The sequence below is a fragment of the Danaus plexippus genome (genome assembly GCF_018135715.1).
Source record: "Danaus plexippus chromosome 18 unlocalized genomic scaffold, MEX_DaPlex mxdp_20, whole genome shotgun sequence".
In the NCBI taxonomy this organism is placed as follows: domain Eukaryota; kingdom Metazoa; phylum Arthropoda; class Insecta; order Lepidoptera; family Nymphalidae; genus Danaus; species Danaus plexippus.
The window spans coordinates 1,993,908-2,010,431 of record NW_026869853.1 but is presented as its reverse complement, the minus strand read 5'-3'; the positions used below and the strand labels follow the sequence as shown (position 1 = coordinate 2,010,431).

At 34.4% G+C, this 16,524-nt stretch overlaps 2 protein-coding genes across 3 annotated transcripts in view; one reads left to right on the top strand and one right to left on the bottom strand.

The window, feature by feature from the left end:
• The first annotated feature begins 667 nt into the window (after nt 1–667).
• Nucleotides 668–11,002, top strand: LOC116773002 (C-1-tetrahydrofolate synthase, cytoplasmic). 2 transcript variants are annotated; one of them, XM_032665351.2, is made up of 15 exons: nt 668–821; nt 4,782–4,980; nt 5,695–5,831; nt 6,017–6,251; nt 6,381–6,492; nt 6,929–7,154; nt 7,419–7,592; nt 8,305–8,470; nt 8,636–8,939; nt 9,017–9,234; nt 9,310–9,520; nt 9,745–9,893; nt 10,170–10,273; nt 10,351–10,636; nt 10,705–11,002. In XM_032665351.2, the coding sequence occupies exons 1-15, from the start codon at nt 781–783 to the stop codon at nt 10,945–10,947; spliced, it is 2,805 nt and encodes a 934-aa protein (XP_032521242.2). In that variant the 5' UTR covers nt 668–780; the 3' UTR covers nt 10,948–11,002. The 2 variants fall into 2 exon arrangements, with proteins under 2 accessions (XP_032521242.2, XP_032521243.2); XM_032665352.2 differs by lacking the exon at nt 668–821 and adding an exon at nt 4,236–4,394.
• A 901-nt stretch (nt 11,003–11,903) lies between these two features.
• LOC116773233 (RNA helicase aquarius) overlaps nt 11,904–16,524 on the bottom strand; it is a 46,861-nt gene continuing 42,240 nt past the window's right edge. Inside the window, exons 19-27 of the mRNA XM_061528374.1 lie at nt 16,252–16,456; nt 15,567–15,691; nt 15,179–15,339; nt 14,468–14,735; nt 14,014–14,185; nt 13,637–13,807; nt 13,031–13,228; nt 12,587–12,757; nt 11,904–12,178 (exon numbers count right to left, since the gene is read on the bottom strand). Of these exons, the coding sequence (XP_061384358.1) occupies nt 12,023–12,178; nt 12,587–12,757; nt 13,031–13,228; nt 13,637–13,807; nt 14,014–14,185; nt 14,468–14,735; nt 15,179–15,339; nt 15,567–15,691; nt 16,252–16,456 (1,627 nt within the window). The 3' untranslated portion in view covers nt 11,904–12,022. The remainder of the gene's footprint in view (nt 12,179–12,586; nt 12,758–13,030; nt 13,229–13,636; nt 13,808–14,013; nt 14,186–14,467; nt 14,736–15,178; nt 15,340–15,566; nt 15,692–16,251; nt 16,457–16,524) is intronic.

The following is a 16,524-nucleotide window of genomic DNA, read 5'->3' as shown; positions in this document are numbered from 1 at the left end:
ATTTCACTGACAGACCTTGGTGCTGTGAACCAGGTTTCTCTTAACGGTACTAGTAGTTACTGTCGGTCAAACCATTAAACAGGGAGTCGTCAGTTTCAGCTATCACTACAGTTAATACGACTGTATCTAAAACGCTGGATCTTATAATAGTTTACAAGAACATTTAACCATGATTAATAATAATTAATAACGCTGTTTATGCTGAATTGTTACTTTAATATATATTTGTAGCTATACAGTAACTTATAAGAATGAAAACATGCATATTATTTACGTTAACACTTAATATTTATTAAAATAAATCGTCGCTAATCACGTTGTACCGATTGTTAGTTTTTTTTTAATTCTTTTCATTGAATAAGCAATTAGATCCAGCGATTCATTTCGTACCGATTGCATAATAATTATAAAGGGAACACAGCTGAAGTGACTGTTGAAGGATTCGTTTTTTAAAATGTAAGAAATAAGATTACTTCGTGTCAAAAATCGGTATAAAATCATTTTTGATATTAATATAAAGCATATACCACACGCGCGAATTGTCCAACATATTATAGTAAAAGTGAATTTAACAAACATTAGCATTTCAGTGTCGTGCTTGTAAAATATTCGGCAATGAATATATTAGTGGGTACGTGTGTAACAGCTTTTATTTGTTGTTTGTAACAAAACCAGTTTGAGTCGGAGAATATTCTTCATTAAGTGCCCGCGTTGACGCTAGCAACACGTCGCGGAAGTTTTGCGAAAAGATATATATTTTTATTTTCATATTGTGTTAAAATGACATGGAAAAATCAGGAGGACATTGACGCTGAAATAATGTAAGTAAATAATTTATTCGTTTTAAGTGTGTATGTACTAAGTAATTATTATATTTCGTTATTCTGTTTTCAATACTGTTGCTATTATATTATATGCTAATTGATTTAACTCGTTAAATGTCTTGTCTTCAAATTCACAACTGTTTAACAATTTTTTTTTTCGTGTAATTTAATTGATATAACTACTCCATATGTACCTATCTCTATCTACCTTTTCATATGTCACACTAAGTACCTATTACATAAATTTCAAAGTATTATATAGGTATTGTATTTATAATTGTGTTTATATTTTTGAAAGAGATTTTTAAATATATTTTCATACAAACGTTTTACTGAGATCTTAATGCTAATCGTTACGTTAATTCAGAGCCGCCACCTATGATAACAAGGAAATATTTAATTAAATTCTCTACTAGAACCTCATTTTTTATATTGTATAATATAGTAAATATTTAATGTAAAGTTATAATTTAATTTTTATAAGTAGGTACAACGTCAAAAACGTTGTTTAAAAATTAAACAGACTATTTCAATATTAACGAACATGTGTAATTATTTTAAATATTTCATAGAATAGTTGAATTTATAGTTTTTTTTTAATTAAAAATTAAGTAAAATTAAATAATGTCTATATTTCACAAGTTTATATTAGAAAAAAATCTGTTATAAGGAAGTATAGGAAAAAATACTTATCCTCTAGTAATTTACTTAATAGCAACATTTATATAAGTTTATAAAAATACATTCGCAATTTTTATTATTTTTATTATATATATAAAATGCTATAGCGTTAAATAAATGTTGCATTCCGTTTTCGTAGAAATCTTATTACAAATTTGCGATTGAAATTAAGGGCGTTCCTCTGAACTTCCGCCAATTCAAAAGAATTTTATAAAAGTTTTCATTACATTTTTATTAAACTACCCGACATATTATACGTAGGCTATGTCTGGAAATATTAAATTTGTTTTTAACGTGTTCACAAAATATAAACTTCAATTATTCTCTGAATGTTTTTAATCGCAATTGTGCTTCTGATCGCTTTAAATAAGATAAATGTAGTAATCGTAAACAGAGAATAATTATTAATTCTCATAGGTACGAGTCATTAAGAATCTCTCCATCAGATGCATACCCTGAAGAACCTTCAAAGAGCAATAGTAACAATATTTATCTTTCTACCATTTTAAGCAAATTATCTTAATAACCATAAAAACAAAGTATTCGGCTTGCAAATTGTATTTTGTTAAGCGATTTTCTAATTTATTTTATTGGTCTTATTCCATGTTAAACTATTAAAAAGCTGCTCCTGGGAGGGCAACAGAGTAACAAACATTCAAATAAACGTAGTTTTTCTTGTATTATCGGTACTTTTTGGTCTTTTGACAGAATATATTTTTTATTTCAAGGACGGACATTGAAATTTGTAGATTATAAAATGGTTTTGAATTTTTATTATGCTTACGGCAAGTTCGCATCGTTACAAACGTACGAAGCCTTTCACTTTTCTCGTTCAATGACCTACGTTAATACTATATCGTGCGAAGTTTCATGAATGAAAAACTACAAATCCTCCGTATTTAATGGGACAACTAAAGCTCGCGGTGAGCATCATACTAAATGTCAAAATTAAGTCATTACTGCTCATTAATAGGGGCTGTTTAATTTTATGTGCATTAGAATATAAAATTGTAGTGTTTTTGTAATAAAAATAGAATTTGTGCGTCTCAGGACGCTCGAAAGAAGTGATAACTTAAACTATTTAATATAGTAATTGGGTAACTTATAAAAAGATTAGGTTATTACTTAAGTTATTTATATCTACACTCAATTGATAATCTGTTTATGAATCACTTGAATATTACTTGAAAAACTTTTGCCGCATGCGTGAAACACTGATGCTGTATACTTGAGAGAAAGGGACACCACACCAGTGGTGCCGTTACGCCTTAGGTTACGGAACGGTTTACCCTCCCATAAAAAGTCATCACTTCAATAAACGCTTTATATGCAATGAATATAAATCATTTACAAAAAAATATTTTTGCCAATTTTTAATTTTTTAAGCTTTTCGTTGTGGTGAATCTTTTAAGCTGCGAGATCGATTTTGGCGAAACTTTCATTGGCAGAAAGCTAATATAATAACTAATGAAACTAAGATTTTTAGATTTTATTATTTTAAAACCACATACACCTGATGTTTCGGTTCTTTTGCAACGGTGATAAATGGTAGACGAGATGAAACTGTCATTCAAATGTGTACACCCGAAAATCTAAGATATCACTGTGTGAACTTCTATTTTGAAAGATCTGTCTACCAGTCGATATAAACGGCTTAAACGGTGCGAATACGGACTTGAAATGCTTTACGCGCGGGAAAAAATTACAAGAGACGAGCCTGGTATTTCAAATACCTAAAACACTTAATGGTGTTGAAGCACGACGATTGTTGGTAAGTTGACTAAGGTTAATAAATATTACGACCTCACTAACGAACTCTCTAGGAATAGGTTCGTCATGGATTTGTACGCGGTAGAAGTGGAAGCGAGTGGAATATAGGCTAAATCTCTCTACAACCTACTAAAAGACCTGGGCTTGTCCAGAACTAATATCAATTCATTTTTGGAACGTACTTCGAAGGCAGCCCCAGTAGGTTCGTTTCATATTTCGTTAGATAGAGAGAGGAGCTTGGATGGTGGAGGTGAGCGTTTAACCCGCGTTAGATAGGGGCCCCTTAAACAACATATGGGTCCAAGTCCCAGGTCCCAAGTCCCAGGCACTGTTGAAGCTCCTCTCCCTGCAACGCGATGGACCCGGCACCCGCACGATGAATCCATTGAATGCTAAGAGGTTTCTTCTATATTATTTTTTGTTTTTAAAATCTTTTTATTATATGTGTAAACTAATATATATATTTTGTTACAATTTTTGATTATTTTTTAAAAATTACAATACTATTTTTGATTTCATATGTGTGCTTTACATAAATTCATATTTAAATTTATATTTATGTAATTTAAATGTTATATTTAAATCTCCTTAATGTCACAGTGTAATTTAAGTTCAAACACTATTTGGATCTCATTTAGCTATTTCTTTACTTATCATTACACTATTTCATAATTTCCTAACGATAAAAACAATACACTGTCTTCATTGTTGAATCATATTCGGTACAATAATATCCTAAACTGAAGATTGATAGAAGTGTTAAGATTTGAGAAAAAATAATAATAATATAAAGTTGTTAATGATGAAATTTACTATGAGCTACTTGTTTAAACCTCTTAGTAATTATTGCAAAACTGCTCTAAGGTGTGTACTTTTTTAAACTATATAAATTTGTGTTATTTTACGAGAATTATTTAGATGTAACTTTATTTCTCTATAATCTATGAAATATAAATTTGAAAATATATTATAATAAATTTGTTCATACGTTATAATAAACACGAGGTTATCAGGGTTGCTTGATCTGAGGCTGTTAGTTATGATCTCGTTTTAGTTTGTAAAATAAAGTCGTCTTAAAACAATGTCTGCTCAAGTGATTTCTGGTACACAAACAGCTAGGTAAGACTAACATTTACAAAATATATTACAGACAATATATTACCGGAACCGTCTTAAAGTTATTTAATTTTAATGGTTTTTAAAACTAAATTAATCTATCGATATAGAAAAGGAATTCGAAAAAAGATGTTTCTAGAATGGTCAAGTAAAAGAACGAAGAATTTTTTTTTATACAGAAAAAGTTGGAGCAATACATAATATTAAATAATGGTAACACAAATAATTACGTTAAAAGGTATTCCAAAAAGAAAGTTTCCGTATCTCACTAAATATCCAAAGAAATACCTCGTATGGTCATGCTAACTAACTGTGAAAATAATTTTGAATACTTTTTAATGGTATTTTTAAGTTATTCCTAAAACATTTATGTAAAATATTTTTTCGTAGATCTATAGAAAATGACCTCCGTCAGCAAGTGGCCGTCATGGGTCAACAGCACCCTGGCTTCCAACCAAAGCTGGCTATCGTGCAGGTCGGAGGACGAGAAGACTCCAACGTTTACATCCGGGCCAAGCTGAAAGCAGCAGAAAACATCGGCATAGCTGCTGAACACATCAAACTTCCCAGAGAAATCTCGCAGGCTGAGGTAAAGTGCTCATAACAATCTCATTTCATGTTAAAATCGAATGCGTGATGAACTTGATCGAGTAATCATTTACCAAAAATGCCTTACATGAGTTTGGAAAAAACAATATGGACATACAAACACAAAAATATCGACGTGAAATAAATAACACCATAAAAAATTCAAAAGAGGAAGAGATTGGCTTATGTTGTTTTCTTTTTAAAGAGATTATCATATATAATTTTTTTATAAAAAAAATAATTCTAACTCGATACTATCATAAAAAACATATTTTATTAGTTTGACGAAAATACAATAATAAAATTTGAGGTGAACTAACGTAATACAGTTGTTGTATTTCTCGATAATATCGTCGACCCCAGACCTGACCCACGATAACTTACATCATATGAACTTGAATTGTTTACCGCTTAGCATATTACGATTTATAGCGCAATTATCAAATATTTCATTGACAAAGTCGCAAAGATATCGACTATAGCGAATAGGATAACCAAAAAAATACATCGAATTTAAATTTAAATAGAAAATTTTGAATAAAATTTTTGAAACCTGGCACTTCTTTAAGATCGCATTCTAATCATTTTGCTAATCCAGGCATTGTGCTTTGACTGATGACATTGGGTTATTTCAGAAAATGTATATATAATATTTAAAATAGTCTCTAATTTCTATGTATGGAGCATACATTCAGCTGTTAATGAATTATTCCAGCTACTTACAAAGTTGACAGCTCTAAATGATTCGCCGTTAGTACATGGCATAATAGTTCAGATGCCACTGGATTCGGTCGAGAAAATCGACTCGCATCTCATCACCGACGCTGTCTCGTCGCAGAAAGATGTTGACGGGTATGAGTTATATTTTGAAAGACATGTGACAATATTCCAAACAATTTTTAATCTTTGTAATGACTAATTTAGTAAGGTAATAGAAAAATACTGTATGAAAATAGAATTCGTGGTCAATAACCACTATTTCAGGGACTATAATTTTAAACATAAAACTTTTAATGTTGAATAATCCTTTTTGTCAGATTGAATACTGAAAACGAAGGACGTGTGGCCCTCGGTGATATGTCAGGCTTCGTTTCTTGCACCCCAGCTGGTTGTATAGAACTCATCAAACGTACTGGAATCTCTATCGAAGGCAAACAGGCGGTGGTTATCGGACGCAGTAGGATCGTTGGAACACCAGTAGCTGAACTTCTCAAGTGGGAAAACGCCACTGTTACCGTTTGCCACTCGAAGACTAAGAACTTAAGTGAAATTGTGGGTAGAAATATTGCGTTTAGTCCATCTCCTTGTCCTTAGTTTTAACTGACATAATTACAGCTAAATAAATAGATTCCAAACTCTATGTCTATACCAATGTCTCTAAACAGATTCGTATATTTTCAGACCAAAACCGCTGATATTTTAGTGGTAGCGATTGGTAAAGCAGAAATGGTTCGTGGCTCTTGGATTAAACCGGGGGCGGTGGTAATAGACTGCGGGATTAATCCCATCCCAGGTACGTATGTAATTTGAATAACACGCAAATTGCATGACATTAAGTGTATTTGATAAGCTTCTATTTATACAGAAGAAATAACTGTTAGGGTGTTTACAAAATATGAGACTAACAATGAATGGAAGTTATCAACAACAAACCCATTGAATGTTCTTATAGCATTTACTATCAAGATATCTTTCATGCAGTACTGCCGAGTTAATTTCAGTATAAAATGCGTTTTTTTTTGTGATAATTGTTTACGGTATTTTTGTTTATTGTAATACAATGAAGGCACTGTTTGTTTTTAAATTGGTAATATTTTAATGTACGTTTTAATTTAAATAAACAAGCTGCATTGGTGTATTTCAAACGAGAATCGTCGGTATTATCCTTTATTCATTGATGTTAAATTCTAAGGAGGAATTTTAAAACTCAACTGATGTGGTGTCACCAGATACATCAAAACCCAGCGGCCGGAGGTTGGTAGGTGACGTGGCATATTCCGAGGCGGTACAGGTCGCGTCGCATGTAACCCCTGTACCCGGCGGTGTGGGTCCCATGACTGTGGCTATGTTGATGAAAAACACCGTGTTGGCTGCTAGCAGACAACTCCAACGGATCTCTACGCCCGTGTGGCCGCTGCAGCCGCTTAGACTTAGCACGGTTTCGCCACCTCCAAGGTCTGTTCCTAGAATCCAGAAGTATGAAGTGTTTGTATCTGTGCCTATGATTCATTTAAAAAAGGAAACAATTTTTGCTATTACAACCTGAGTCGAAATAATAGATGTGTAAAAAATTAGTCCTTTTTAAACGACCGTGAGTAAATTCATTTAAAATTACATTTACGTCTTTCCTAGTTATTGTATTTGTAATTATAGTGAGTTTTTAATTATCGTTTTAACCGTCATTTTAATGGCAGATATTTCTTTCTATTTTTTTAACAGCGACATTGTTATAGCGCGTTCTCAAAAACCTAAATATATTAGTAAGTTGGCGGAGGAGATAGGATTGTTCCCCAGTGAGGTGTCACAATATGGTAATACCAAGGCGAAAATATCTTTGTCTGTGCTGGATCGTCTCCGAGATCAGCGTGGCGGAAAATACATCGTCGTGGCTGGGTAAGTGGATGGTTGAGAGGATGCCTAACAATAACACTATTTATGTGTGTTAGATGGTAATCAAAATAAAAAATATAAGTCAATTTTACAAGCAATTGTTGTAAAATGCTTTTAACGAAGTATTTTTATTCCATACGAATCAATAGAGAACTAAAATTAGCTAAATCTAAAATTGTTACACACACACTGATGTATACAAATCGTATAATTGAAAGTTAAACTGCTTTGTTTGATAATTTAATTTCTGATCTAAGTAAGTAAGTCAAACCATACAATCGTTTTACAATGTTAAATTAAAAATTACGATTATTTCAATATCTTTTTGTGTAAAAATATATTTTTCAGAATTTATTTGTTACCTACAATATAATAGACACAACACGACGTTATCTTTTATGGTAGTAAAAATATTATCTTTTAATAATGAGATCTAAGATTTTGGCGAGTATTCATTTAAATGAAACTAGTATTATTCGGATTTACTACGCGGATTTTATTATTTAAAAACTACATAATCCTGACGTTTCGGTTACTTTGCAGCAACCGTGATCACGGGCAGACGAGGTGTCACCTCCGAATAATACTAGTTTCATATTATCTTTTGTTTATATTTTTATGCACTCGAGCCAGAGAATTCTATAGGTATAGCATAAGTTACTGCGTAAGCTTCATTCATGCGTGAAATTGAGTTTCCTGTGTGTCTTTATTTTAGCATAACCCCCACTCCTCTCGGTGAGGGTAAGAGTACGACGTTGATCGGTCTGGTGCAGGCTCTGGGTGCTCATCGCGGAAGGAACGCCTTCGCCGTCATGCGTCAGCCCAGTCAGGGACCAACCTTCGGAGTCAAGGGCGGAGCCGCTGGCGGAGGATACTCACAGGTGCGCAATTTATACAGTATGATTTTTTTTACTGGCATAGATTTGATTAATTTACGTATTAATATTAATAATTAGATTTTTAACTATAAGCGATATGGCAAGATGTTTTACGTTGGTGTTTTGAAGGGCTGTTCCATGTGAGTCATGAAATTTTATTGCAAACAGGTCATTCCTATGGAAGATTTCAACCTTCATCTCACTGGTGACATTCACGCCGTTTCTGCAGCCAACAATCTCCTCGCAGCTCACATGGATGCCAGGATCTTCCATGAGCTAACACAAAAAGACGGTCCTCTGTATGATCGTTTGGTGCCAGAAATTAAAGGAGTCAGGAAATTCTCCCCCATTCAGTTGAGAAGATTAAAGAGATTGGGAATCGAAAAGACCGATCCGAACGCCTTAACACCAGAAGAAAGAGTTAAATTTGCACGACTTAACATCGACCCCAAAAAAGTTATGTGGAATAGAGGTGAATGGGTCGCTATGATTTAGTTATATATTAAGAAATTTATAAACTATTATGTATTAATATCTCTTTTTTTTTAGTCGTGGATTTGAACGATAGATATTTACGTAAAATTACTATCGGACAATCACCCACTGAGAAAGGTTTTACCCGTGAGACTAGTTTTGACATCGCCGTAGCGTCTGAAATTATGGCTGTGTTGGCTCTGGGCAAGGATGTGAATGATATTAAGGAGAGACTCGCGAATATGGTGGTAGCTCTGGACACAAACGGCAAACCAGTAATAGCTGATGATCTTGTAAGTTAAAACACTGAATAATTAATGCAAAATATTTAACACGTAGTACTAATGTTTGATTTTTTTATCTTTCAGGGCATTACAGGGGCTTTAATGGTGTTGCTTAAGGACGCCTTTGAGCCCACATTGATGCAGACTTTGGAAGGTACTCCTGTATTGGTCCACACGGGACCGTTCGCCAACATAGCTCATGGATGCTCCTCTATACTTGCCGATAAGATAGCCATGAAACTGGCCCGAGAAAATGGCTATGTGGCAACTGAAGCCGGCTTTGGATCTGACATCGGTAAGATTTGCTATAAAGATTATGTGGTCGCTATTTATTTTATTCATATTTTTTGTCTACACCAATATAAAACGATGAAGGGTCAAAATGGCTGTCGATTATTTCACAGAATTTTTTTTTTTTACACTGAAACATTTTGATTAGATTGGAATTTTACATTATTTTTGTCTTTTAATTTACTCACAACTTCTGATTAATGACACACTAAAGTCTAATCGGTCTAGGTATGGAAAAGTTCTTTGACATAAAGTGTCGTTCGAGCGGCGACACCCCTCACTGCGCTGTCATCGTGAGTACAGTCCGCGCGCTCAAGATGCACGGCGGAGGACCTACCGTCAGCCCTGGACAACCGCTCCACTCAGTATATGTCCAAGTATGATCGTAATATACTACCAAACTTTTAAATAAAATTATATATTCTATTTAAATACATATCATGTGCGATTATCAATATTATAAATGCAAACTTTATGTGACTGACCGTTTTTGCAATTTCTTAATAACGATGTGTTCGGATTAACTTGAGTAAGTTGATTATAATTTTATAACAAATATCAGATTCGTGTCATGTTGTCCTTGTGAATTCATTGGTGAAAAAACATTAAGGGCTTTATGATTAATCTAAAGCTATTTATTTATTTTGTCACAGGAAAACTTGGAACTGCTTAGCAAAGGACTGTGCAATTTAGGAAAACACATCAGCAACGGCAATAAGTTTGGCGTTCCTGTCGTTATTGCTGTTAACAAACACGGGTATGGAACAAAATTTATCAAAACATAATTATATAAGTTTATAACTAAGACATTTTATATAAATAATATTAATACAGAAACGACACAGAAGCAGAACTGAACATGGTTAGAGAATATGCCTTGAAAAATGGAGCTTTCCGTGCTGTTATTTGCGATCACTGGGCTAAGGGAGGCGCTGGCGCCTTGGAACTAGCGGACGCGGTCGTAGAAGCCTGCGACCGTCCCTCGAACTTCCAATATCTCTATCCATTGGAAATGACGATCCAAGATAAAATTAAGAAGATCGCTGTAGAGATGTACGGAGCTGGGACAGTGGAATACACAGATGTGGTTTTGGAGAAAATTAAAGTTTTGAATGATAGGGTAAGTATTCCGAATTGTTCATATCTGAAATAGTTTGAGTTGTTTGGCTGATGTCATATTTTTTCTAGGGCTACGATAAGCTGGCGATATGTATGGCCAAGACTTCTAATTCGCTGACCGGCGACCCCAGTATCAAGGGTGCTCCTACCGGATTCACTCTTCGTATCAATGATATTTTCGTGTCCGCCGGCGCTGGTTTTGTTGTTCCTATGGTTGGCGAGATATCCAAAATGCCTGGCCTTCCTACAAGACCCAGCATCTACGACATAGATCTGAACACCGAGACCGGTGAAATCGATGGCCTTTTTTAATAATGCGATGTTATGTTCATGAATTGATTTCTATATAAATATTGTTATTATTTTTTATGCTGTTTTCCTTTGTGATAAGTCATTGCACAAACTCTACCTTGACCTGTAATCTGTAAACAAAACCAAACTATACCCTGCATTAATAATTATAATACATTAACTTTTCTAATTGTATAAACTTCGTTTTGGTTTTTAAGATGTTGCGAAAAAAATAAATAAATATGACAATAACAGGGACTTAATAAGAAATCAATCATAAGGATAAGCAATTTGAAATTCTTTAAAACATTGACATTTTTGCGATATAGTATAAAGATTTATTACGCTTACTATGGCCATAAAAACTTGTCACAATTAAAAATAAACAAAAATTGCCTTTGACATTTAAATTTGTCATTTTGGAATTATTCTGAATGTGCTTTTTGAAATATAAAAGGGATGTGGTGGTAAAATCAAAAACACTATTTAAGCGATATTCTAATGGAGATCATAGATGTTTTTTTCCCGGATGAGATTTTTTTACCAATTAGCAATATTTTAATAAACAAAATCACCGTTTTTATGATAAAACCTACCCAATTAGTCAACAAAGAATTATCCGACTACAGTTATAGCTTGGCAAAGTGTTAGCTATAAAGAAGTCACTGGTTTATAGTCAGCTTTAGAGTCCTAAAAAACAAGCCATACGATTTGCAGTAAAAATTGCCCATATCAAGAGTGCTGTTATTGATAACTGGCCCTGAACGTTTAAAGGACTGTCTTGCAGTCAATGGAGACTACATCGAATAAGCCTTATATATTTATAATGGTCTCATTTTAATAATTAAACTATATTACTCTACGAATAATAAATGATAAGTAAAAAAATCGCTTAACATAAAAAAAATATACTTCTGTTCAGATTAATAATAACGAAAACTAAGATATATATATATATTATATAACAATAATACGACTCAAGTTGACCACGGTATATTAAACGTAAAAACAGGCATTACTATGACTTATCAGAAAAAAGACGAGATTTTTTTTACAAAATGTTTATTGCGACTTAATTCTAATCAGCACAACAGCTTCACTCCTGTTCCTCGATCTCGTTCACTATATCCGTGGGTTGGAAGGCGGTGGCGTCGTCCTCGTCGCTGTCACCCCCCGGGTGCACCGCCACGTGATGATCCGCCTCCTTGGAGCGAGCTGAACGATCAGATCCGGGGGCGCTCCATGTGGAATCCTGGGTACAGGTTGGTTATAAATCATATAAAAATACTGTATATGTGTTTAGAACTAGTTTTATCATATATTGCAAATTCATTCTTCTGGGTGGTAAGTTAATTTACCTGAATAGAATTAATATAACATTTTATCGAGTTGTTCGTGTGAGCGGACTGTATACACAGACTGTTTACATATAACTAACAATAAGATCATCACTTATTTGCGTTTCAGACATTTTATCAGATATTATATACATATATAATGTACATAACATTTATATAAGTTTTTGTATATATATTACTAAAAGTGAAAATTGAAACGGAACCATTGCGATGTTATAATAAATAACATACAAAAATTGTCGAATTATAACCGAGGGTTCTATTTATAACAGTTCCTTGACTGTTTACTACGTGTGACCAACCTGAGCTGAGTCCCTGACTCTCTGTATGTACATATCGTAAACGTATCGCGCCATGTGCGGCATGTCCATTACACGCAGCACTAGCTCCTCGGGCACGGCAGCACTGAGCGTCCTCTGGGCCGGGTATGACTCACCCGGGATCAACTCCAGCTGTAACGGCCGCTCTAACAACTGTGGACAAAACATTTTTTTTTGGGGTATATTTAGAATTTTAATTCATAAGGCTGACTATAGTAATTGTGTGAAGATTGACTGGATATATTTATAGCAATAAGAGAATATCCAGGGTCGATTGGGTCTTAGAGAGGGATTTAGCAAGAGAGGAGAATACATCACAAAAGTCGACGAAAAACAACGAATAAAGTCAGGAGATTCCACAGAGTCTTACACACGAGGATTGAAATAGCTCATAAACGAATAGTACAGCTAATCATATCCATATACCTGATTGAATGTCGGCTGCAATTCGAAGCAGTTCCTGAAGAGGCTGGCTCTAGCGAAGATATACAGTCCGAGGCGAGCCCTAGAGGTCGCCACTATAAGACGTCTCAGATCCCTCACGTGACCCACCGCCTTCGTCCGCACGAGCGATATGAGAGCGATGTCGTTCTGCTGACCCTGATACTTGTCTACTGTCGTCACCTGTACAGTAAAAATATGCATTTATATAAATAATACTAAGTATATAGAGAAGTGAAACTTTTTATTCGACTTTCAACAAGGTTGCGTTAAACGTTTACGCTGACGGAGAGAGAAAGAAATATACAAGAATGTAGAAAGTAGGAGAGAGATAGAGAATGAGTCGGTAGATTCCAAGTGCATGCGCATGGTACTCTTGCTTTCAGCGAAGTAAACTTTAAGTTTATTTATAATATTCATTACTTTTTAGTTTGATTTGATATGTGTATATAATTTAATAGTAGCAGTATTTTATTTTTTGATGTAATTTAGAGCATATGAATTGTTTTCAATTACGAAGTTTCACTTCTTCCGTGCTAAGGGACTGCACGCACTATTATAAACTAGTCTTTATACTATTGCTGTATATACCTTATGTGGTCTCCCAATGAGCGGGTTGTCGGCGCACCGTTTGTTTATAACGTCCCTAATGAGATGTTTCTGTCCGTTGTAAGTGGTGAGGATCGAGATCTTCTCAGCTGGCCAGCCTATCAGACGCATGTACATAAACACGGCCACGACATATTCCGCTTCTGCCAAATTCTACAACAATATTAATTATTACATTTTAATATCCATTATAATTTAAAAAATACAATTAAAAAAAATATCTTTTTTATGGCTCCTTCGTTTTTATTTTAAATTTGAATTCATACACAATACCGTTGACAATGTTTACATTTTTTATCTTGTTACGTTGGCTCTATTGAAACTGTTATCATTTGGTAATTGCGAGTTTATTTTATTACCTGATAGAAGTACGGGCTGGGTTCCGTCTCTCCAGCTCCATTAAAGTCGTCTACATTGATGAGTTGTATGTCGTGCCTGAGGCCGGCGTTGGCCGCGCGGTACTCTGGCAGCTGGCAGACGTGTCGCAGGTCTCCCAGGTTACGATAGCGCCAGCGGTACAGGTTGCATATGCTGGAATTAAACGATAATGTTATAATGTTACGACTGCTTTACATCTGGGATTTTGTTACCGTATTTAATAAATAATATAGAGTTACTTTTTATACAACATATCAATGATTTGACATTAGTAAAAATTTCTATGTCAATACATATTAATTCATTATGTTTCTATTTATTATGAGAATATATTACGATGTACGTTTTTGGTTTTTATATCAAATTAAGTATATATAGGTTTTATTGGGCACGTTATTATTGAGGGTAGTTGTGAGAATATATACATATTCTTACCTAGATCTGGCTCTTCCCTGAGCATCCAACTCCACATACGGCACACCGAGTCTCACCATCCTCGTGAAAAGGCTTTGTTCCATATTACAGTACTTCTGGAAAGCCATGTTCTTCACCACCGGCGGTAGCTGGTGGTGGTCGCCGATCATTATCCACCTCTTCAACCGGGACCTACCATCTTGAGGGTTCTGCAGCAGCAGTGGTATGAAGGTCTCTATTTCAAGAATTTGTGCGGACTCCTCCATCAGAATGTTGTCGTATTTGAAACCTGAAAATTATAAGGAGATTTATTTTATGCAAAAATATTGATTTCGATGAAGCGATTTCATTATGGGTGAACATAAAAACGATGAAAAAAAACCTTTTAAAATAAAACACATTTTAGATCGTGTAATTTGAAGGACATCAATAATCAACATACAAAACAATGTGCCAAGGAACGTTCTAAAACGACAAACAAAACGGAAATTAGTTTGCATTTTATTTTCAATTAAATTAATATTATGACTGGATAGTGATTAAAATTATATTTCATTGAGAACTACCCGCATCATATCTCTAGCGACCATTCTCAGTGAACGTCCGATACGTAATAAGGTAACGTTTTAGCAAATTTTATAAAATATTAAAGTAATAAACCAAAAATATTACTGAAGTGTCGAATTCATAGCAGAATAAAAGATATATATATATATATATATATATTCATACCCATTTGTACTAGTTCAGATCGTTTGAGCGCTGCGTGTGTGCAAGTCATGGCTATGATCTTAGCTTCCTTCACCAGTAGGTACTTGGACCTGTCCAGACCGGATCGCAGCAGCTCGAACGCTCGGAACTCCTCCAACTCCTCGAAGATGTGGCGGATGTATCTGGGGGTGTCCATTAATATCATTATTCAGCATCTTATGTTGATACAAAAGAAAAATATAAATTACGAAATTTTTCAACGGTTCTTCTGGAAACTGGACATTTCTTCTTAGGTCAAAGATGAGTTAGAAACGGTATTTGAAGAAAAAATTGTAATTTAGTGTTGAAATGTATTGAAAAAAAATTAAAGTTCATCGGAGAATATATTTATATAGGCTCTATGTATTACCTATAGCAACTGTGTGCGATCTCCATATCTTCATCATAAGACTTCCCCGGGAACAGCGGCTTGGGAGCACCGTCGAAGAACTCGTGGAATGGGAACTCTTTACTGATGGTTTCTACAGACTTTTTCTAGAAAAAAAAACAATATTATTGTGAAACAATACTATTTACCGTATGACCAATCATTTTAAAATTATTTGACAATACGTCACTAGCACTTTATACTCGACCACAGATTAAAAAGAAATATTTCTCATTTTAATCTTAATTTATTATTAACATTGACCTGTTATTAATAAAAGTAAGCTATGTGTCGACTGTCCATTGATATTCAAATTATTTTTAAGTATTAATATATGATGATACTTAAATATAAGATAATTTATCATCTCCATTTAGGCAAACTTAGTTATTTTAGTCGGACTCAATTGGTGCTAAGCTTTGAACAAATATGTACTTCTCTCCCTGAGCCTGGTTTTAAAGTACACGTGGATTAAGTAGAAGTTTAAAATGGTTTTATATAACAGAGACTCCCAAACTGGGTTCCGTAGAATAGTCATCAAGCTCCGGAAAAAATATTCAATAATACTTTCCCATATATAAGTACCCTCGATTTGTAATCATTTTGTATGATATACAAAATGATTACAAATCTTTAAATATTAATTTCTGTTATGATGTGCTCAAACCTGATCTCTTTCGCATGTCCTGAGGAAGGCTTCCCATCTCGGCTTGACGTGATACACGTGGAAGTGGTGTGCTAACTCGCACGTGGCTCCGGCCTCCCCTCCCGCCCCACCCGCCTCTCCCCCCGCCCCCAGCGTGGTCTGAAGACGCGACACCTGACCGAGGAGCTCCAAACGCTTTGCCAGCACGTAATTCACACGTCCATACCTAGAATATGCGCAATTTTTGTATATAGATATATATAGTTTTGATATAACTTAGAGCAAACTATGATT